This window comes from Rhinoraja longicauda, chromosome 14 (assembly GCF_053455715.1).
Source record: "Rhinoraja longicauda isolate Sanriku21f chromosome 14, sRhiLon1.1, whole genome shotgun sequence".
NCBI classification, from domain to species: Eukaryota; Metazoa; Chordata; class Chondrichthyes; order Rajiformes; family Arhynchobatidae; genus Rhinoraja; species Rhinoraja longicauda.
The window spans coordinates 24193553-24217686 of NC_135966.1; the positions used below are offsets into that span (position 1 = coordinate 24193553).

A 24134-nucleotide genomic window follows, 5' to 3' on the forward strand; every position below is an offset into this window, starting at 1 on the left:
AAAATATATTGCACTGGTGATGAGAGAGGAAAATAATTAAAGCCATTAAAGTACTGAAGGCATTGACTTTCGAGTAACTATATGCTCATGGTGTTAAAGTAAGTCAAAGCCACACAATTAATCACAATATCTTCAACATACAGTCTTTGAAGTGATAGGTCTCTGGCTCAGACTCAAGTGTAGAAACGTTAGGTCCAAGCCTTGTAATCATTAAAGTGTGAATAAAACAAGATGGCAGCAAAGTTCCAGCTACATCAAAATCTTTGGCATTAATGTTAAATGATGTGAGCTCTTTTATTCTTCTGTAGAACTGATGCAGCTATTCTCGGTGAAGTTGTGGGTGAGGACAAATATGTGCCCAATCAAAATGAAGCCACAATAGAGTGCCAGGAAACAATTTTATGAATGGAGATAGACAGGGTGCCTGTACCACTTTGGCTAATCGTTCTGACACCTTGCAAGACTTATTTCATTTGATGAGGCGATTGAAAGATTTCAAAATCACTTTACTCCAGCACTATTGGAGAATATAAATGTTATGAATGAGGAACCAAAAACAAAGGTAGGATGAGACCATTGCTGAACCTATCTTAAAGCGATAAATTTGGAACCTGACAGAATCAAGGTCAAGTTCATGTCCAATATAACGGACAAGTAATTCCAATCTATATTATTAAATGCACATAATTTAACATTTGTTATCATGTAAAATCAATGCAGATGCCTTCAAAAAGCACGAAAGAATGCCAGAGGATGTATAATTTCAAGGTTAATGCTGTCAAGGGCAAATGGCAAAAGCAAAATTAGGAATTCTGATACAATGTCAAGTTTGGTGAGTAAGCGTGCCACAAAACAAAGCACAGGCAGGAGAATCTATGATTGATGTAAGGGAGATCGCCTGTCATATTTGCCAGTTTAAGCAGGAAAATGCTTCCACAGCGAAAATAAATGACATATTGCTGCAGTCTGCAAGGTTGAACCCAGGATTGCAGGCCAGGAAATGTAGGTCATGAAATGTCATAATGTAAGGGCAGCAATGAATGCCATAAAGGAGAGGCTTGTATGATATAAAAGCTGATCAGTAGCAAGAAGAGAGAAGCTCCATGCATGTCACTAGCAGCAAGAATTGAAAATGCACCAATTTTAATTTCAAGGTGAAAGTTAAAAATGAATATATTAATATTGTAACCATAGAGTTATCTACCTCCAGAGGTTCAGCTGTGTGCTGTTAACAGTGCATGTGCTGAATTTGTAGACATTTTCCAATGAGACTCCAGGCTCAGATGCATTGTCTAGATTCTTCAAACATTCAAAAAGTGAAGAATTTTGATTCCAGTAGCAGACTACATGAGTTGACCGATGCTATTTGGAAAACATTGGCTCAAAGTATTAAAAGTGAATCGGAATACTGTATCCAGTGTGAGCATTTTGTAGCAATGTTAGGATATGATCATTATGCAGATGTGTTTAAAGGTGTGTATATTTCGGCATACAGGAACACAAAGCCCACAAACACATCAAGGTGAATGTCAAACTGATTTATTGCAGATAATACACAAATTGAAAGTTCATATAGAGGGAGCACTGAACAGTTTGAAATGACCTGCATGATAACCATTGCCATGGTACCCAAAGCAGAAGATTATCTGGCTTTGCAAATATTATTCCGTTCCAATCTCATCAAAACCATGGATGATGAATAATACCTATTGCCCATGATGCAGAATCTGTATATGCAGGAAGGAGATGCTGCCTGACACACTGAGTTACTCCAGCATTTTGTGTCTGCAAAATCTGTAGGATGAATTGGCAGGGCCATGGTCACAAATTTTGACCAGCTTCGAGTGTATATGCAATTAAGCATGAACATAGAAAGCGAACATGTTTTTAATAAATAACTATTTATATAACAAGTTGCCTATGGCATGGAGTCATTCAGGTCACCACGAAAAAGATCTTAAGGCGAGTGTATTGCTTTCTCTGCAGCCAAGATTTGACTGCATAATTCCTTGGAGTCAATTTACCAAATTTTCCAAATCTGCACAATGGCATAGCTGGTGGAGCTGCTGCCTCACAGCGCCAGAGACCTGTGTTCGATCCTGACCTTGGGTGCTGTCTGTGTGGAGTTTGCATGTTCTCCTTGTGACTGACTCCATAGGTTCCCCTGGGTGCTCCGGTTTCTTCTCACATCCCAAAGATGTGTAGGTTTGTCGGTTAATTGGACTCCGTGAAATTGTCCTCGGTGTGTAGGGAGTGGTTGCAAAAGTAAGATAACAGAATTAGTGCCAATGGATGATCGGTGTGGACTCGCTGGGCTGAAGAGCTTATTTCCATGATGTACCTCTAAACTAAATTAAACAAATGCTTCCATAAGTATTCAGGAGATTCCCTAAGGATAAGGTGCAGTAGAATAAATAAGTCTTTGTACAGTAAGAAGCGATTTAGTTGAGCCTGAAATTGGATACGAATCGTCTATAATTATTAAAAGAAAAGGATGAGCCTATTGTCAAATTAGAACAACTGAAAACGCCCTGAACTTCCTTCTTTCATGGGAATCTTTGAATATCATCAGGTTTGCAGTAGTCCTCAAAAGCAATACTGACACTGCTTATCTACTGTCAAGGAAGGATAACCCATGGCTCTCGGGAAAGGGACATCAAAAGGCATATGAACTACATGAGAGATTATTTTATTGTGACTGATCACAACATCTTGCTGGCCAAGATTGTACCTACAATAGCAGTCTATCTTCCTGCTCCATGATAATGGTTATGGTATTGATTTTTAAGCAGCAATGCAGAATGCCACAGTAGGTGCATTATGAACCTTGCCTAATAAGGACATTAATCAGACATACTGCAACACAGTGGCATAGTTAGTCAAACTGCTGCCTCCCAGCTCTGTGACCTGGGTTCAAACTTCATCTTTGGTGATTTTTGTGTGTCATTTGCACATTCTGTCAGTGACTGCTTGAGTTTTTGCCAGATAATAGTTTTCTCCTACATTTCAAAGACCATCTGTAATCATGCTACTGAATAGTCCTTCCATAGGCGAGGGTACTGTCCGATTTACCTGTACGCTATTGTGGACATTGCACTTTGTCTCTGGTGCTAGTGCTGGTGCGCTACAATGCTGAGAAATATATTTCCCCCTTTGTTCTTGAGTTTGACTTGGTTGTATTTATGTTTAGTATATCTGTCCTATTTGGATAGCATGCAAATCAAAGCTCTTCACTGTACTTCAGTACACATTAAAGGGGAAGTTATTGCAGTGTAAATGTGGCGTCACTGCACGATGCATGTGCACAGTCTGAGCAACAACAATGAACAAGCAGCCTTCTGGAGCCCACTGTTTTTCCCCTCTTTAAACACTGTATGTTACCTTAGTACAGAAAAAAACAATCAGTGAGACGTACACGTGCCAATAATCCACAATTATAATGGGACAAAGATTTATTTATCAGTGCATTTAATTTAATAACTTAAAATGAACACATATTTTTACCAATCACAAACTGGAAAGAATTGGACTTAATCATATTTATTTTTTATAAAAAAATATGATTTTGATTAGACCCAATTCACTTTAGCCTCCCAGTTTTGGATTTAGATCAATCTCGCCAATTAATTTTTTGTTTTAAAAAGCTCCTCATGATTCTCTTATTCACAACACTTTCTTGTTTGCCTCATTAAATAGTTCATACAGAAACTAACACCAGTGAAGAGAGGCAGTATTGTTTTCTTCATTTATTTCTGGATAATGAATGACTGTGCCAGTTTGCAACATAATTTAATTAGTCCTCGTTCATTTTTCACAGCGATCTTGCAGGCATGAGAAATATTTTAAAAGGCTATTCATAAAAGGAATATGTCCAAACCATGGGCAAAATTTAAAGGGGAAGGTGGAATGCGAATGGTATTTAATTTTGAGTGATCTGGTAATGTATGTTGGCCAATGACAACAAATTGTGAAGTAAAATGAGTCCTTTCAATCTTAAAATGAGTCTGATGTAAATGTTGCTCAATGAAATTAGGATTCACCACCTATAAATAGGAATAGAGATGATCTCCGGTCATGAGCTAGTGGGTTTATGTCCAACTTTTCTCTTGCTATTGGTGCTCTACATATTTCGGCTACCTGGCTGCAGTTGATGACCACCAAGGAAAACCTCCAGACAAATTGGAAGGAAAATGAATTTAGAAGAAAAAAATCTGGAAATTGCATTGCATGCAAAAATAGAATTGAGCATAGAAATAGAACTGGCAAGGTTGCAAAAGTGCGATATTCTGAAGTGTGATATTCTAAAACGTTACATGCTAAAGCTCTCTATGCACAGTGAATTGCCTGTGAATTCACAGTGAATGACAAATCACAGGCTTCAATAGGCGATCCTGCATAAAATTGTGCCATTACTGTTAAGTTGTGAAATGCATTAATCTTTCTGCTCATTCTCCTGCTGTTCCATGATCATAATTCCCTTTGTATACTGGGAGAACCTTAGGCCAGATTTCCCTTCAGGTCATGGATAAGCACTGGGTACAAACACAACACAGCTGCCGTAGAACAATTGTGCTATCAGGGATCTATAGATATGACCAGCACTGGATGATTGGAGGTGATTACAGCCATCACCACCCACAGCAAGGCCTACTCCATCCAGCAAGACAGTTTAGGTGGAGTGAGGAGCGGGAGGGTCGTGGGAGAGAAGAGGGGTGTGCGGGGTGGTGTAGAAGTGGGACATGGGGGAAGTGGAATGATCAGTGTTAGAGGAAGAGCAGCGGGACCCAGCGGTGTCAGTGTCGAGGGTCCCGGCTTGTGGGCAGCCGGGGAAACTGTATGACCCGGCAAAGTAAGTGGTCCCACCCTTCAGACAGCAAGGGAGACAGTAAGGACTGGCGGAGTCAATGGCCCCAGCCTGAACAAAAAATAAACTGCTGCAGGATCTCAGCAGGTTGGGCAGTATCCATGAACATAAGATCTGAGGAGGAAACCACAGGTATGGTAGTGAGTTTCAGCAGGAGCAGAAAGCGCCTGGACTGATGGAGGTGGAACGGTGAGAGAGGGTTTCATGAAGCTCCCAGTCGAGAGTGGAGGAGAGCTCCCGCAAAGGGGGCATGCTTTGGGTAGGTTCAGATGTGGAGCAGATGCTGCCATCAGTCTGAAAAAGGGCCCAGACTCGAAACGACATCCGCCCATTCCCTCCACAGCTGACCCACTGAATTCCTCCTCTATTTGATTTATTGCTATTCTAAGCCCAGACTGTTTGATATTGCCTGTGGTTAACCTCAGGCTCCCTGTACTCATTTGCAGATGTTTTAATTTGAGCATTGAAATAGAAACTCAAAAACTCAGACAATTATCTTTGGCCTTTATGCTTCCCTAAAAGAGATTTAAAATACTTCTCGTGGAACTTGCAAACAACCTGTTTACTATGTTACAAATAATTAGGTTTGAGGCTTGTGCTGAAGCCCCTCTAACAACCACAGTCATGTTTCAGAATTCCTTTCCAATGCCATCAAAGGATGTATTAATACTTAATAAGTGTTTTGCTTTTGCATTCCTTCTTTTGGATGTGGGTGTTGCTGGCAACATTTATTGCCATCCCTAATTACCTTTGAGACGGTGGTGGTGAGATGGCTTGAATAAATGGCGTCTTCTGTTGGAGGTCCACCCACAGTACTGTTGAACTGGGATTTAGACCCAAAAATAATGCAGGAGCAGTGAAAATAAAGTTGATGAATATTCTTAACTCCGAACTGAAAGCTGTTTGGTCTGAGCTATGGGATCGGATATTTTCACAATGTGATTCCAAAGAAGATAAAAATGGAAAATGGACAAGGCTGAAGGCTTACTAAAATAAAATTACTGACAGCTGACGTGGATTCTGTTGTGTGTGATGATGGAGGTGGGCAATAAATACTGTAGATGAGTTCTATAACAAATGGTTGATCTATGGAAGCAGATTTAAGGCGGGACAGGAAATTGAAAATCTATTCGTGGCACGATTGGTATGCTTATCATACACTACTTTACTGCCAACTTCTGCCTAAAAACCAACAACCCAATTGCTTCTGAACACTGCTACAGTTGTCAGCGTTTTTGAACAGGATACTTCACATTAATCACACGCATCTACAGTGAATTAAACATGTGGGAACATAATTTTAGAAAACTGTTTTTGGAAAATACTATGCATTTATAGCAAGAAGGTAAATGCCACTGTTCAGACTGTCTTCATATCAATCTGAAGTGGAACATTTTTGTGAACAAGTAAATATATTTTAAAAGTGTAGCATCCCAGCAATGGTGATGGAGTTGCATTCACTTGTGTCTAATGTCATTGTTTTAGGAAGCCATTCCCAGTCGGAGACCGTGTTACGTTCAGTGGCAAGGACTGTGTATGTCAGCAATGTTCTCATACATTGGTTACAGCCTCGGAACCGATAAAGATTCATGGACCAAGTCGTAAGTTTGTTAATTTTATTTTGACTAAATTAATTCCCTTATCTTCTTTTGCAATCCCACTGAATGTTTTCACCTTCTGGAGAAATTCCTCCAGTTGCACAGAACTATTAACTTCCTACACAACCTGATTACTGAGTTGATGGTGAGTTGATTGGGGAATTGATATTTTGTTGGGGAAACAAAAGTAGAAAAGCATAGTACTGTAGAAACTAAGAATCTAAAATAAAACGAAGAGTGGAGAACTATTGAGTGTCTATGGTGAATTCTGATACACACTAGAACGGCTGGTTATCTGAAATTGTTTAATTCAGCATCAAATTAGGTGGGGGGAGAGGTGAGTTAGGTGGGAGGCTGTCACATGCCATCAAGGGATTTAGTGCTGTTTCTTGAACTTACATTGTACTTTATTGTAACAGTACAAGTGGCCACAGACTGAAGTCAGAGTAGAAACAGGGTGGAGGATTAAGTGGCTGACAGGCATCGAAAAGCTCAAGATCACCCATACACACAGAACAGAGCATTGGCAAAGCATTCCCCCAGTCTAGCTTTGGTTTCTTCAATGTAGAGGAACTCTATGAGCACTGAATGCATTGCAGTAAATTGAGAGTAAAATAGTATTACTGCTTCAACTTGGAGGAGCATGTGAATCCCTGGATTGAGGGAAAGGACAAGGTGGAAGAGTGGGTGCTGCATCTCTTGCATTTTCCCTGAGGAATGTGGTGTGAGGAGAAAGAGGATGGGTGAAGAAGACAAGTCTAGTAACGGCATCCTGTTCTCGGTGGCCAAAAATATGGAGGATGATCCATCAATGCAGAGGCTGAAGACAAAGTAACCTAATCCTCACTTTTGGTGGGAGGTAAATTGGAGGGAATGGAGCAGAAATGGTTAAAAGCCCCTTCATCTATGGTGGAGGAGAAACCATAACTACGGAAAAAGGAAGAAATATCAGATGCATTGCTGTGCAAGGGGTGAGCACCAGAACAGATATGACAGAGCTGGAGAAGCTGGGAGAATGGAATGGTATGGAGTCCTTACAGGAAGCTGGGTCGGCAGTGGTGTAGTCAAGAGAGCTGTGGGAGAGTTTGGGTTTGGAACAGGTATTAACCTATCCCAGAAGTGGAGGTAGATAAGTTAGGAAAGCGAAAGAAAGGGTCAGAGATGGAACATGTGTAGTTTGGAAGTGTTTCGAAGAAATTGACAACAAGCATGATGAAATTGCCGAGTTATGCACAGGATCAGGAAGCAGGAAATGGGTGGAGGCAGAGAAGAATTTGTTCAATGCGAGAATGAGATCAGCCAGAGGAAAGAGGGTCCTAGTGGAGGGTGACTAGTTGGGCCACTGTTCTTTGAGAGGTGAATTGAACCTCGGCAAAACAGAAGTCAGTTCATCAAACAAAACAGCAATATCCTTGCCAGGAAGTTTGATAATATTGTGCTGGTCCTTAGTAACTTTACTAGCTCAAATTTTCAGCCAGCTCTCTTCTAAACCAATGCAAAATTAACTCATTGTTTTTTCTCTTCCTATTCTGTTTAAATTTTGATCTAGTATCTCAGCAATACACTCATCTTTTCCTCAGCCAAGGCCTTTGGCAAAGCATTCCATGTGCTAATAATTATTGCTGTAAAGAAAATTCCTTTAACTCAATCCAGAAACTTTCAAAGGGGTAAACTGAACAAAAATCTGCTCAGCCTTCTAAAGGACAACTCCCAAAAGTATTTGTTATGTGTGGATTATATTGTTGCATGATAAGGTTTAGGTCCACTCCTCAACTGAAGCCAAACCTTCTCATGCTAATAACTGATGGATAAGTTCCACCTGGCTCAGTCTGACATATTGAATCATCTCCAGATTGAGGCTCTCCTTCACAAAACTGTTCATCCAAACACTATCAACATTTTGTTCTTGATAACCCTTGGTATTTGAAAGGATCAGTAGCAGAAGATAGGAAAATCATGAGGGTGGGTAGAACATGCCACAGTCCCTGTACCCCACCACAACTGTACACTTGCCTGCATGCATGCATGTGTGTGTGTGTGTGTGTGTGCACATGCACATGCACACACGCACATGCACACGTACACACACACGTACACACACAGGCACACCTGTGATTGTGCAGTAAATAAAGAGGGACTTCTGCTGAAGCAGGAATGTAGTAATCAGCCTCCCTTCTCAATTGCGGCCTGGTTTATCAGGTTGAATCGTCCAAGTTTGTAATCATAAAGGTGAGCCAAGATTAGGCAATGCTGCATTGCGTGCCCAAGGTGGCTATGTAATAGTTTTTGGTTGCTTAATCCAAGTAGTAGTTTGGAGATTATTAAAACTACGGCGGTATGTAGATTTACTGTCCGCTTGTTTGAAATGCACATCCATTTTATTGTTTGAAAATCTGAAAAGAAGGCATTGTTTGTGAAGGAAAGAGGTTTATTATGATCTCCATAAAGCACGGCATAGAATGGAAATTCAGACATGGTAATGCCAATTTTTGAGCTCTCAAGAGCAGCACTGCAATGAATTATAGCACCTTCTTCCTAGTTTACTTTAAAAGTTCCTGAGTACAGGGGAAAATACTGGTTTTGTTTTTAAATGAAACTTTCCACGCTGATATTGGCAAGAGGATTTTCCTGCATTTCCTGACAACTGACAACCAAGGGAAGCCCAGCTTTATGCCTGGTCATGTGGAGATCATGCACCACTAGGGTGTGCTTCAACCAGCCCAGGATACAGCTGGTGCCATTGTTTCCTCATCTGAGTCCTGTTAGAGAACTATCACACTTCCTCTTCATTAAAATGCTTGCTGTATTGGCTATATTTCTTGTTTTGATCTTGGATGTTCAAAGAGCAAATTGTTTATGTCCTGGCAACAAGAACGAAAACATAGCAAGGCATTTCCTTTTTAAAATGCGTAATTCATTATCCGCTTATACAGTTATGCAAACTTTTAAATTCTCCCTTGTCAGGGACAGACACTTAAAATTATTATTCTCTTTGTTACCACAATCGGAACTTTTCTTGTTAGATCATTTTGTGTCCATGTGTAAGACAATGTATGCTGATATACGGCCAATAACAAGTCCCAAAACTTTCTCTGCATTCCTTTGCAATCGTTAAAGTCATTTCCTCACTAACTCTCGAATATTCTCTCTCAATAAATTCAAATAAAATTCATCATTCTTTTTTCAACTTTTTTTACCTCAAATGGGTCCTTCGATTTTTCCTCATCTGAACATAAGACGTTGGAGCAGCAGTAGGCCAATCTGTCCCTCAAGTTTGCTTGCCTTTTAATAAGGTTATGGCTGATGCAATCTCAACTTCAGTTTAGTTTAGAGATACAGTATGGAATTAAGCCCTTCGGCCCACCGAGTCCACTTCGGCCTTCAATCACCCATTCACACTACTAGAAGATATCCCACTTTCTCATCCACTCCCTCCGCTCTTGGGGCAATTTTTTTAGACTAATGAACCTACAAACCCCCATGTCTTTGGGATGTGGGCAACCATTCCACCCTGGAGGGATTTTGTCAGTGTTATAACCTATGAACCAATTGGAGGGCCAATTTTCAAAATGGCCAACATCATTAGTTAAAGAAACAACATTATTTTTAAATTCTGAAATGGAACATAAAGTTTGAGGAATTAGTTTGGAGATAGTCAACAATTTATGTAGGGCATTTAAAGTTATTGAACATGGCAATAAACATTTATAACATTTATTGTTTTGATATATTTGTGAATTCTGAGGATTACCGCAGGGTGATCCTGGGGAACGAATGCCTGACCACTCGACAGCCCAACATGGATCAGCTCCCATAATATTATTAAATTCAAAAGTCCAATGTAGTTACATATGTTTATTCCTACAAATGCCAGCACTAGTTTTCACCTTCCCTCCACTTTTAATAGATTTTTTCCCAGTCTTATATGATTAACAGTTGATGAGATTGACAGATTCTTGATTAGTACAGATGTCAAGGGTTATGGGGAGAAGGCAGGAGAATGGGGTTGAGAAGGAAAGATAGATCAGCCACGATGGAAAAGTGAAGCAGACTTGATGGGCCAAATGGCCTAATTCTGCCTCTATGATTAATGAAGTTATAAATTTTTGATGCCATTCATTACAGAACTGTAGAGGTATGGCTACCATATTGAATGATTTTTGTGTATTTTCCAACTTACAGGTAAAGTTGACTTATGAACATCTGTAAAAACGGAACCCATTCATTACCGGGGGACACCTTGTACTATGTTCTTCCTTTGTTTAATGGGAATTAGAGATAATCCAGGGAATTATAGGCTGGTGAGGCCAAATTCCCTCTCTTCCTCCAACCATGACAAATATTGAAAAGAGGTCATGGGTAAGCCTTGAATACAGGCAGGAATGATACATTCTTTGTGAGCTTTTGCAGATATGACTAACAATCGCTATATTATTTAATAAGTTGTGAATATTCTTCAGAAATGGCTTACTTGTAGAAAGCACAGGGTTGTGATGGAAGGTGTTATTCTGGCTGGAGGTCTATGACCAGTCGAGTTGTGCAGGGGTCTGTGCTGGCACTTTCAAAGCTTGTGATGTATTCAAATGACTTGAACGTAACTGTAGATGGACTGGTTAGCAGGTTTGCAGGTTGCTGGAGTTGTGGAGAGTGAGGAAGGCTGCACCTGGATATAGATCAGCTGCAGAAATGGGTGGAGAGATGGCAGATGGAGTTTATTCTGATTGTGTGGTATTGCACTTTGGTAGGTTGAAATAAAGGGAAAGATATGTTGCACTTTGGGAGGTTGAAAATAAGGGAAAGATAAGGGTTGATAGCAAGACCCTTAGCAGCATTAATGTGTAGAAATTTCTTGGGGTCCAGGTCCGTACCTCCCTGAAAGTGGCAACAGAAGTAGATAGACCGGTAAGTAAGGCATATGGTGTGCTCACCTTCATGGGTCAGGACTTTGAGTATAAGAGTCAGGAAGTCACGATGCAGGCTGTGACTGAGCCGTATTTGAAGTGTTGCAAAGAGTTTTCTGGTTGCCCCATAATGGGGAGTGCGTGGAGGCTTTGGAGAGAGTGCAGAAGAAGTTTAACAGAATGTTGCCTGGATTTGGTGTTATTAGCTACAAGCAAAAGTTTGACAAACTTGGATTGTTTACTCTTAAACGACTGATGTTAAGGGGAGACCTGATAGAAGTATATAAAATTATGAGAGGCATAGATAGGGTAGACAATCTGAACCTTTATCCCAAGGGGAAAATGTCAAAGAATAGAGGGCATGCATTAAGTTGAGAGGCCAAGATTTAAGGAGATGTGCAGGGCAAGTTTTTATACAGACGTGTCTGGAACATGCTGCCAGAGAGGGTGGTGGAAGCAGATGCGATAGAGGCGTTTAAGAGACTTTTAGACAGGCAATTGGATATGCAATAAATGGAGGGATATGGAACATGTGCAGGCAGATGAAAGTATTTTTACCTTGGCATCATATTCAGCACAAACATTGTGGCTGAAGGGCCTGTTCCTGTACTGTACTTTTCTATGTTCTGTGTTCATTAAAAATACAATATCTCGGCTTTATGGTGTAGGAAAATAACTGCAGATGCTGGTACAAATCAAAGGTATCACAAAATGCTGGAGTAACTCAGCAGGTCAGGCAGCATCTAGGAGAGAGGGAATGGGTGACGTTTCGGGTCGAGACCCTTCTTCAGACTAATGTCTGGGGGGCAGGACAAAGAAAGGATATAGGTGGAGACAGGAACACAGTGGGAGAACTGGGAAGTGGGGGGGGGGGGGGGAAGAGAGGGACAGAGGAACTATCTAAAGTTAGAGAAGTCAATGTTCATACCGCTGGGCTGCAAGCTGCCCAAGCAAAATATGAGGTGCTGTTCCTCCAATTTCCGGTGGGCCTCAGTATGGCACTGGAGGAGGCCCATGACAGTATGGCACAGGAGGAGGCCCATGGGAGTGGGAGGGGGAGTTAAAGTGCTCAGCCACCGGGAGATCAGGTTGGTTAAGGCGGACTGAGCAAAGGTATTGAGCGAAACGATCGCCGATCCTGCGTTTGGTCTCACCGATGTAGAGAAGTTGACATCTAGAACAGCTGATACAATAGATAAGGTTGGAGGAGGTGCAAGTGAACCTCTGTCTCACCTGGAAAGACTGTTTGGGTCCTTGGATGGAGTTGAGGGGGGAGGTAAAGGGACAGGTGTTGCATCTCCTGCGGTTGCAGGGGAAAGTGCCCGGGGAGGGGGTGGTTTGGGTAGGAAGGGACGAGTGGACCAGGAAGTTACAGAGGGAATGGTCTCTGCGGAATGCAGAAAGGGGAGGAGATGGGAAGATGTGGCCAGTAGTGGGGTCCCGTTGGAGGTGACGGAAATGTTGGAGAATGATTTGTTGGATACGCTGGCTGGTGGGGTGGAAGGTGAGGACAAGGGGGATTCTGTCCTTGTTAGGAATGGGGGGAGGCGGAGCTGCGGGATATAGAGGAGGCCCTAGTGAGAGCCTCATCTATAATGGGAGAGGGGAAGCCCTGTTTCCTGAAGAATGAGGACATCTCTGATGCCCTAATGTGAAATACTTCATCCTGGGCGCAGATGCGGCGTAGACGGAGGAATTGGGAGTAGGGGATAGACTTTTTGCAGGAGCCAGGGTGGGAAGAGGTGTAGTCCAGATAGCTGTGGAAGTCACTGGGTTTGTAGTAGATGTCAGTCACTAGTCTGTCTCCTGTGATGGAGATGGAGAGGTCCAGAAACGGTAGGGAGATGTCGGAGATAGTCCAAGTATATTTAAGAGCAGGATGGAAAATCGTGGTGAAATGTATGAAGTCAGTGAGTTCTGCACGGGTACAAGAGGTAGCACCAATGCAGTCGTCAATGTAGCGGAGGTAGAGTTCGGGGATGGGACCGGTGTACATCTGGAACAGGGATTGTTCGACGTACCCGACAAAGAGGCAGGCATAGCTCGGGCCCATGCGAGTGTCCATAGCTACGCCTCGGGTTTGGAGGAAGTGAGAGGAGTCAAAGGAGTTTCCACCGGACATTGGAGGAACAGAACCTCATATTTCGCTTGGGCAGCTTGCAGCCCAGCGTTATGAACATTGACTTCTCCAACTTTAGATACTTCCTCTGTCCCTCTCTTCCCCCCCCCCCCCCCCCTCCCCTTCCCAGTTCTCCTACTGTCTTCCTGTCTCCACCTATATCCTTTCTTTGATATCCCTGACATCAGTCTGAAGAAGGGTCTCGACCCGAAACGTCACCCATTCCCTTTCTCCTAGATGCTGCCTGACCTGCTGAGTTACTCCAGCATTTTGTGATACCTAGGCTTTATGGTACTCAGAAGACTTGATACAGTGCCATGAAACAATTCTTTCTCTGTTATTGCATAAAAACAAGACCAAATGAGTCACTTGAAACATAAATAACGAGAATTGTTCTGGTCCTCGCTATTCTGAAAAACAAGTCCAAGTTCATTATTCCAAGTCACTTGAAATTTTATTTCACATTTTCTAGATATTTTATTTTCAATCCAAACTGTAATTAGTTGATTCAAGCTGCAACTTATATCAAAAATTACTTTAATGAGCTTAGAATAAATCTAAGTAAACTTTTGTGACCAATGCCTGTAATTACATGACCTTACAATGTGTAGCTTTCTTGCAATTAAACGGCAAAAGTAATTACTGAGAAATTATTTCTAAAAGCAGTAGCTATTGGTCCATAGCATTTAAATACAGCTAATAATCTAAAGACCCACAGACCTTTCATTTGATCACAAAATAAAATGAAGAAACAATCATGGCATTTAGATCAAGAGGGAAAGTTAAGGATAGTATTTCAGCAGATATCAAAACTGGTACAGTGTCAGGTATAGTGAGAACAGCATACTGTAGGAATTTTTGTAGATAATTCCCCAAAAAAATTATGTTATTGAAAATAGGGTGAAATCGGAGCAGATCTTCCCATACATTTCTACAAAGCAGAGGTGTATAGAAACTTCTTGCAGAGGGTAGTGAATCTCTGGAATTCTCTGTCCCAGAAAGTGTTGGGGGTCAAATTGTTCGATAAATATTTGTAAAATCAGGGAATTTAGGTGATGGACAGCTGGCAAAGAAGAGTTGAATCCAACATTGAATCCAGCATTGATCATAGGTTTATGGTGAGTGGGGCAATAAGAACCTGAAGGACCACGATTTCACTCAGAGGTTGGCGGTTATATGGAACAAGCTGCCAGAGGATACAGTTAAGGCAGTCACTATAACACCAGTTAAAAGACACTTAGATGGGTACATGGATAGGAAAGGTTGAGGGATAAGGACCAAGCACATGCAAATGAGATTCGCTTAGATGGGGCGTCTTGGTTGGCATGGACAAAGGGCCTGTTTCTGTGCTGTATGATTCAATGATTCTATTACTCTTTATTGAATTATAGGACAGGCTTGGGAAGCCTGGTAACTTTCTACTGCTCTAATTCTCGTGTTCTTGTGACAGTTCTTCTTCAAGAAGAGAAGATTAAAGGATGATTCAAAAGACGTGTTCAAAATCCAAAATGGTTTTGTCATATTAAAAACGGAAAAACTGTTTCTACTGGCAGAAGGGTTAATAATCTGAGGAAACAGTATGAGTAACTAGCAAAAAATGAAAGACAGCATAAGGAAACATTTTCTTATGCAGAAAGTTGTTTTGATCTGGAATGCACTGCTTGAAGGGTGGCAAAAGCAAATTCAAAAATAACTTTTCAATAGTCGTTTCGGATTTAGACAAAAACAAATTACAGGCAATGGGGAAGGTGCAGAGGACTGGAACCAATTAGATAGTGCTATCAAAACACTAACATCAGCTCATACGGCCCCCTTCTGTGCTACATCATTCAGAGATGCTCTTATGATTCCTTCAGTGTCCATCTTGCACTGAAAAATCAATACGTGAAGTATAAACAAATTCATCATTTATTACTCTTTGGAATAATATCATTTAATATTATACAAGAAATATTAGCAGTGTTAATTTTAAAGTGGTAATTTACAAATAATAATTATTTATTTTTGTCTTGCTTCTCTACTGTGTATATAAAGTAATACAAGCACATTTTGTACTGTTCTTATTGTAGAGGTGGTTTGGAAGATACCAAAGTAGCATTTGGAGGGATAAATGGTCCACATTACCCATTTTTACAGGCAGAGAAGTGCCAGTGCTAATGGCTGGAACATTTTCCAGCTGGACCAGTTCCTGTGGATTGGAGGATAGCAAATGTTATCCCACTTTTTAAGAAAGGAGGGAGAGAGAAAACGGGTAATTATAGACCAGTTAGTCTGACATCAGTGGTGGGGAAGATGCTGGAGTCAATTATAAAAGACGAAATTGCTGAGCATTTGGATAGCAGTAACAGGACCATTCCGAGTCAGCATGGATTTACGAAGGGGAAATCATACTTGACAAATCTACTGGAATTTTTTGAGGATGTAACTAGGAAAATTGACAGAGGAGAGTCAGTGGATGTGGTGTACCTCGACTTTCAGAAAGCCTTTGACAAGGTCCCACATAGGAGATTAGTGGGCAAAATTAGGGCACATGGTATTGGGGGTAGGGTACTGACATGGATAGAAAATTGGTTGACAGACAGAAAGCAAAGAGTGGGGATAAATGAGTCCCTTTTGGAATGGGAGGCAGTGACCAGTGGGGTACCGCAAGGTTCGGTGCTGGGACCCCAGCTATTTACGATATACATTAATGACTTAGACGAAGGGATTAAAAGTACTATTAGCTAATTTGCAGATGATACTAAGCTGGGGGGTAGTGTGAATTGTGAGGAAGATGCAATAAGGCTGCAGGGTGACTTGGACAGGTTGTGTGAGTGGGCGGATACATGGCAGATGCAGTTTAATGTAGATAAATGTGAGGTTATTCACTTTGGAAGTAAGAATAGAAAGGCAGATTATTATCTGAATGGTGTCAAGTTAGGAGGAGGGGGAGTTCAACGAGATCTGGGTGTCCTAGTGCATCAGTCAATGAAAGGAAGCATGCAGGTACAGCAGGCAGTGAAGAAAGCCAATGGAATGTTGGCCTTCAAAACAAGAGGAGTTGAGTATAGGAGCAAAGAGGTCCTTCTACAGTTGTACCGGGCCCTGGTGAGACCGCACCTGGAGTACTATGTGCAGTTTTGGTCTCCAAATTTGAGGAAGGATATTCTTGCTATGGAGGGCGTGCAGCGTAGGTTCACTAGGTTAATTCCCGGAATGGCGGGACTGTCGTATGTTGAAAGGCTGGAGCGATTGGGCTTGTATACACTGGAATTTAGAAGGATGAGGGGGGATCTTATTGAAACATATAAGATAATTAGGGGATTGGACACATTAGAGGCAGGAAACATGTTCCCAATGTTGGGGGAGTCCAGAACAAGGGGCCACAGTTTAAGAATAAGGGGTAGGCCATTTAGAACGGAGATGAGGAAGAACTTTTTCAGTCAGAGAGTGGTGAAGGTGTGGAATTCTCTGCCTCAGAAGGCAGTGGAGGCCAGTTCGTTGGATGCTTTCAAAAGAGAGCTGGATAGAGCTCTTAAGGATAGCGGAGTGAGGGGGTATGGGGAGAAGGCAGGAACGGGGTACTGATTGAGAGTGATCAGCCATGATCGCATTGAATGGCGGTGCTGGCTCGAAGGGCTGAATAGCCTACTCCTGCACCTATTGTCTATTGTCTATTGACCAATGTTTTGCACGTCACATGGATGAAGTCTGATGTTTTTACTACAAATCATGCAAATAGTCAACTTGCTTGATTTCAACTGCGGAGCCCACAGAATTGCAACAAGCTTCCCAGAGCTCACATGACGTTTAGCATAAGCTGTACACGAGAATGATATTAATGTGCCTGCGTCATTTCTACCGCCGCCATCTGAAATTGGATCGCTTTACACGCCTTAAGGGTCATTTCCAGGGAGCAGCTATCCACAGAGCTGCATTCATAGCAGCTGTGTTGCTGAAATGGCTATTCCACTAATTTTCACTTGGATCCACAACATGCTATGTAGGTGTTCCGAAGGCGGTTGCCAGGGTGTAAGTGGACAAGAATCCAAACTGCAAAATGACACTTTGAGTGAGCTGCAAGGTTATTGCTCCTGCGTCTTTCTTTTCAGTGGTAGTGCTGCTGAGTTTGGGGCATGAAAGAGGAAGCTCGCAGTTACGTTATCATGCAGGGTTAGGAGAGCACTGCCTATGGACTGCATTCCCAAGACTGTACTTGGAACCATGTTTGCAACTCCAGCTTCCCGCAGTGAAATGTATCCTGGAGCTAAGGGTTTTAAGGCTAAGTTCTCTGGATTCACGCTCCACGGCCAGGCTGTTCAAAGGGCTGAAACCTTGCTTGAAGTCATCATGCATGAGAAGGAAGAGCAGGCTGGTAGAGGAGGTGCAAACCCAAAGAGAAGACCTGTCCAAAAGCCTGGATAGTCTCCTGAGCCTACATACACAGGCAGCAATATAGTATCTGGCAAAGAGACCACATCTCAAAACAGAAAATAGACACAAAATGCTGGAGTAACTCAGCAGGACAGGCAGCATCTCTGGTTAGAAGGAATGGGTGATATTTCGGGTCGAGACCCAAAACGTCACCCATTCCTGTCCAAAGATGCTGCCTGTCCCGCTGAGTTAGTCCAGCATTTTGTGTTTATCTTTGGTTTAAACCAGCAACTGCAGTTCCTTTCTACAACATCTCAAAACAGGATGGCTTTGAGATTCCATGTCCACTGTCTCACTAGGTTTATTAGATATCACCAACACTTGTTTAACTGAACCATGGTTTCTATCCATGTCTTTGCTACAAGCATGAGAAATGAGAGCAGAACATGCCCCAGGCAAAGGCACCATTTGGTTCAGCCACTCATAGAACTGAGAGAATGCAACAGCAACCATCCATTTTCTTACATTGTCAATATCTCTCTTCATATTCGTGGCACAGAGTACCAATTTTTCAAATTTGATTACGGTCAGCTGAGATGTGTGTGTATACCAATGCAGTGTCTGTTAGTGTATTGGCAAGCCATTGTATTTTTATTCAGCAATTTGGTTTTGAAGGGTTAAAGTGCTAACTTTGGCTTTGAACCTCTTCAAACATTGGAACCTCTTCAAGCATTGCTCCAGGCACTAATCATCTTTAATTTCTTCTCCGAATAACACTTCATTTTGGTTCATAATGATGGCCGGGTAACCCTGGGATATGCACTTTCCTTCACCTCTCAATCCCATCCATGAAGTGATTGAATTTAGTATCTGTGAAATTTCAAACACATTTCCTGCCCATTTCAACATCTCGTGCAGCATCACTTCTCTACAATGCCTTTAGCGTTTGCCTTCAATATTTGTTAATATCAAGCAGTGCAGGATCAGCTACACCGGAATACAGTATAGCTTTACCAACAAGTGTTTATTGGATAGATCACTGTAAAACACAGTCATGCACTGACAATGCAAACACACAGATGTGCAAAGTTCAGGATCACGAGCCACATGCCACAGGTTCCAGAATAAATAGCCATAGGTTTCCTCCAAAAAAAACAGCTCATTGACTCTCAGAGCAAAGGATTCTTAGCCCATGATCCTTCCATGAGGAAAAATTTGTATCATCCGAATATGGAAATCAACTTTGCCTTGTCTTGTATTGCAAGCTGTAATAATTCTTTATATTCCAATTCTTTATTGTAAAGATCTGTGAAAGGTTTGTTGATGAAGAAATAGTTTATCTTCCCTGCATAATGAGTGAAAACGTATCTACTTACATCCACTGAAAAGGGAACTCTAATCGATGAATGGAAATACATAATATTGCTATCAAGGGTTCTGGGAAATATTAACACAGTCTTCATTGGTTGATGAGCACAAAATCACACCAGGAAAGAACAGCTTGTCAGCAATTACTGCAAGCCTCGAGCTGATCTGAAATGGGAATTCTCCTCTTAATCAAGGTTGCATATCCTGAAGAGAGATTGAATTCCAAGTCTGTGTGTAATAAGAGTGGGTAATTTGGGCGGCACAGTGGCATAGCGGTAAAGTTGCTGCCTTACAGTGCCAGAGACCCGGGATCGGATAGCCTCGGAATTAAAGGACTTTTTTTTAGGAAGGAGATGAGGAGAAATTTATTTGGTCTGAGGGTGGTGAATCTGTGGAATTCTTTGCCATAGAAGGCTGTGGAGGCCAAGTCAGTAGATATTTTTAAGGCAGAGATAGATACATTCTTGATTGGTACAGGTGTCAAAGGTTATGGGGAGAAGGCAGGTGAATGGGGTTAGGAGGGAGAGATAGATCAGCCATGATTGAATGGCGGAGTAGACTTGATGGGCCAAATGGCCTAATTCTACTCCTATCCCTTATAACCTTAATTTACAATAAACAGAGCAACTGATTTGCTATTCTTGTACAATGACTTGTGTTTCCTGATCTCCCTCTTAATTTTCCTAATCTGGAGATCTATTGTTATGATAAAATATAGGCTTCTGGGTACTCAAAGGTCAAAGGTTCAATGGTCAGTTTATTGTCACATGTGCCAATTAAGGTACAGTGAAACTCGAATTACCATACAGTCGTACCAAAAAAAAGCAACAAGACACAAAACTACGTAAAGGTTAACATAAACATCCACCACAGCGGATTTCCTACATTCCTCACTGTGATGGAAGGCAATAAAGTCCAATCTTCTTCCTCCTTATTCTCCTGCGGTCGGGGCAGTCGAACCATCCGTAGTCGGGGCGATCGAAGCTTCCGCAACGGGCGGTCGAAGCCCCTGCGTCGGGGCAATCGAAGCCCCCACGTAGGGGTGATCGATGCTCCCGCGTGAGGGCAGTCAAAGCACCTACGGCTTGGAGCTCCGATAGTCGGTCTCTAACCAGGGACCATGAAACTCCACAATGTTAAAGTCCGCAGGTTCCCGCGGTTGGAGCTCCGAGGTCGATCCCCGACAGGGATTGCGAGCTCCACGATTGTAAGTCCGCAGGTTCCCGCGGTTGGAGCCCCCGAAGTTGGTCTCCAGCAAAGGCCGCCAACTCCTCAATGTTAGGCCACAGTGCAGCTGGAGATACGATACAGAAAAAAATCGCATTTCCGTCGAGATAAGAAATTTTAAAAAGTTCTTATATTCAAATATCATTTAGTAATATGGTCAAATAACAGATGAAGGTAGATTGAATATTACAAGCCATGGTCAATAATGACATCGTCCCATCTTCATAAGTAGTATTAATTCTGCAGCCTAAGGTTTGTGTTCAATACTTAAAATGAATAGATCTGATCACATGCAACAATCGAGAATGCAGATATTTTCTGGATTGTGTGTTACTGCAAAGTGATCAAACAAATAGAATGAAATAACAATACCATTATAAAGTTATTAGGCACATTAAGTAAGTGAAGTTTGAAACTCTCCCCGCCCGTCCACCCCATGAACTTCATAAACATTCCAGTAGATTGAGGAAGTTTGCCAGTAAATCTGTATCTTGTATCATGTTTGAAAATGTATTAACAGGAATCCTGGATTGCCAAAATTTATGATGCTTAATTTGTTGCCAGCTATCTACAATAAGAACCAATAATTTCCAGAGAGCTATTCCCAGTTCAATAATTTATCTCAGACATTTAGATAATACCTTACCCCCATTTTATGTAAAAAACAATGTTTCCACCTCTGGAGAAGTAAAGTCATAACAGCAGATAGCAAGCAGCTGGGAGGAATTTCTGGGGCTTGCTTTTCTCCCCAGTGACAGTCTTTGTGGATTCTGAAAGCTTATTTTCAGATTGCTTCTGATTGTAACTCAATGCGTCAGCAACCAGGGGAGCAGAACATCACTGGAAAAAGGGCAATGCGAGTTGAGGCACAGAGTGCAGGCACAGAGTGCTGACCTACAGCTGTGCAACTATTATTAAACACGTACTTTTCCGATATAGAGTCTGTGCTAATAGACACAGATTGCCTCTTCTTCAAGAATCATTTATCTTTCAATATATTCACTGAGATCCTAACACCTTTGGGTAGGATTATCTGCTGGGATATGAGTCTGTTGAATGTTCAGAAGAAGGATGCTTAATTGAATTAAATAATCTTTGTCAAGTTACGATGTAAAAGAATGGATCGAAGTGTAGAATTAGTCTGCCTGTCTGGAAGTAAGCCACTCCTCTCTCCCATTAATCGTTTGTTATTTAATTCATTAATCATCCTTGTTAATTTAAATAACTAATTGTTTTCCTGAACCTTAAAGACTATGTCAGAATTGGTTTTATTTTTTAAAAGGTGCAACGTAGGTAAAATTGATTGGTAGGTCTTTAAAAACTGTGCCATCTTACCAACATTTGTCTCTGTATACATTACAATAAAAGCTAGAGTGGAAAATGTGAGGATACTCCTGTGAAGACGCTGCCTACCTCTGTGGTGGTAGACACATGGTAGGGAAAAGAAGCATATCTCTTTGTAAATTCATTGCGCATAAAGCATTTTGTTAGATTAAATAATCAGCATCTCAGAGAGCGAATGAGTGAAAGATGCTATGATATTATCGTCTGGGGAAATAAAGGAGGGTTTGACCATGAATGCTTTACAGTCAATAGAAATCTGCTGAAATATAAAACTGGACTCCCAGTTCACCAGAAGTACATTTCATCTTCAAAAATTCTTCCTGAGCTTAGAAAATGGATGTTGTCTTTGGCTGAATGGATTGGGATGAAGGTAATATCTGCAACATTTGCCTGACCGCAGAATTGTTGAAGGAAACCATTGAATTTGATGAGTTCAGATGTTGGTTTAATTTTCATTTAAGGGAAGTGCTACCAAGCTACATCATAAAGCAGAAAGAAATGAACAATTTTTCTTTTCATTGTGAAAATTTTGATGGTATTCATTTGACACGGCCAAATTTCATGCACAGTTAAAATTGTAATTAAAACGATATCATTTTGATGTACCATATTGTCACTACATCAACCAACACCAACCTGCTTCTGTTCTCTTTTTATTCCAGAGTGTGCTGGGTGTGGAGATGAAATCAAACATGGACAGTCATTACTAGCTTTGGAGAAGCAATGGCATGTGAGCTGCTTCAAGTGTCAGTCCTGTGGTGTTGTCCTTACAGGAGAATACATCAGCAAGTATGTATGATTCTTCAAGGATAAATATAAGAAAAAGTGATCCAGACTCATTACCTAACTAAATGCCATCTATCCGAATTGGATGAACAGATTTCTACTCTATGATAGTGATAGGATAGTGTTAATAACATATATATAACATATAACAACTACAGCATGGAAACAGGCCTGTCCGGCCCTACCAGTCCACGCCGACCATTCTCCCTGACCTAGTCTCATCTACCTGCACTCAGACCATAACCCTCCAATCCCCTCCTATCCATATACCTATCCAATTTACTCTTAAATAATAAAATCGAGCCAGCCTCCACCACTTCCACCGGAAGCCCATTCCATACAGCCACAACCCTCTGAGTAAAGAAGTTCCCCCTCATGTTACCCCTAAACCTTTGTCCCTCAATTCTGAAGCTATGTCCCCTTGTTGGAATCTTCCCCACTCTCAAAGGGAAAAGCCTACCCACGTCAACTCTGTCCGTCCCTCTCAAAATTTAAAAAACCTCTATCAAGTCCCCCCTCAACCTTCTACGCTCCAAAGAATAAAGACCCAACCTGTTCAACCTCTCTCTGTAGCCTAAGTGCTGAAACCCAGGCAACATTCTAGTAAATCTCCTCTGTACCCTCTCCATTTTGTCGACATCCTTCCTATAATTTGGCGACCAGAACTGCACACCATACTCCAGATTTGGCCTCACCAATGCCCTGTACAATTTCAACATTACATCCCAACTTCTATACTCGATGCTCTGATTTATAAAGGCAAGCATACCAAACGCCTTCTTCACCACCCTATCCACATGAGATTCCACCTTCAGGGAACAATGCACAGTTATTCCCAGATCCCTCTGTTCCACTGCATTCCTCAATTCCCTACCATTTACCCTGTACGTCCTATTTTGATTTGTCCTACCAAAATGCAGCACCTCACACTTATCAGCATTAAACTCCATCTGCCATCTTTCAGCCCACCCTTCCAAAAGGCCCAAGTCTCTCTGTAGACTTTGAAAATCTACCTCACTATCAACTACTCCACCTATCTTAGTATCATCTGCATATTTACTAATCCAATTTGCCACACCATCATCCAGATCATTAATGTAAATGACAAACAACAGTGGACCCATCACAGATCCTTGGGGCACTCCACTAGACACTGGCCTCCAACCTGACATACAATTGTCAACCGTTACCCTCTGGTATCTCCCATTCAGCCATTGTTGAATCCATCTTGCAACCTCACTATTAATACCCAACGATTTAACCTTCTTAATCAACCTTCCATGTGGAACCTTGTCAAATGCCTTACTGAAGTCCATATAGACAACATCCACAGCCTTGCCCTTATCAATTTCCCTGGTAACCTCTTCAAAAAATTCAAGAAGATTAGTCAAACATAACCTTCCAGGCACAAATCCATGTTGACTGTTTCTAATCAGGCCTTGATTATCCAAATAATTATATATATTGTCCCTAAGTATCTTTTCCATTAATTTTCCCACCACAGACGTCAAACTAATAGGTCTATAATTGCTAGGTTTACTTTTAGAACCTTTTTTAAACAAAGGCACAACATG

At 41.5% G+C, this 24134-nt stretch overlaps 1 protein-coding gene across 5 annotated transcripts in view; it reads left to right on the forward strand.

Moving 5' to 3' along the window:
* The window catches only part of ablim3 (actin binding LIM protein family, member 3), a 212176-nt gene that overhangs the window by 91434 nt on the left and 96608 nt on the right, over positions 1 to 24134 (forward strand). For all 5 annotated transcript variants that reach the window (XR_013548085.1, XR_013548088.1, XR_013548087.1 and 2 more), the window contains exons 4-5: positions 6350 to 6465; positions 22437 to 22563. Coding sequence is in view for 1 of the 5 variants with exons in the window: in XM_078411587.1 (XP_078267713.1) it covers positions 6350 to 6465; positions 22437 to 22563 (243 nt within the window). In the remaining 4 variants the exon portion in view is untranslated. The remainder of the gene's footprint in view (positions 1 to 6349; positions 6466 to 22436; positions 22564 to 24134) is intronic.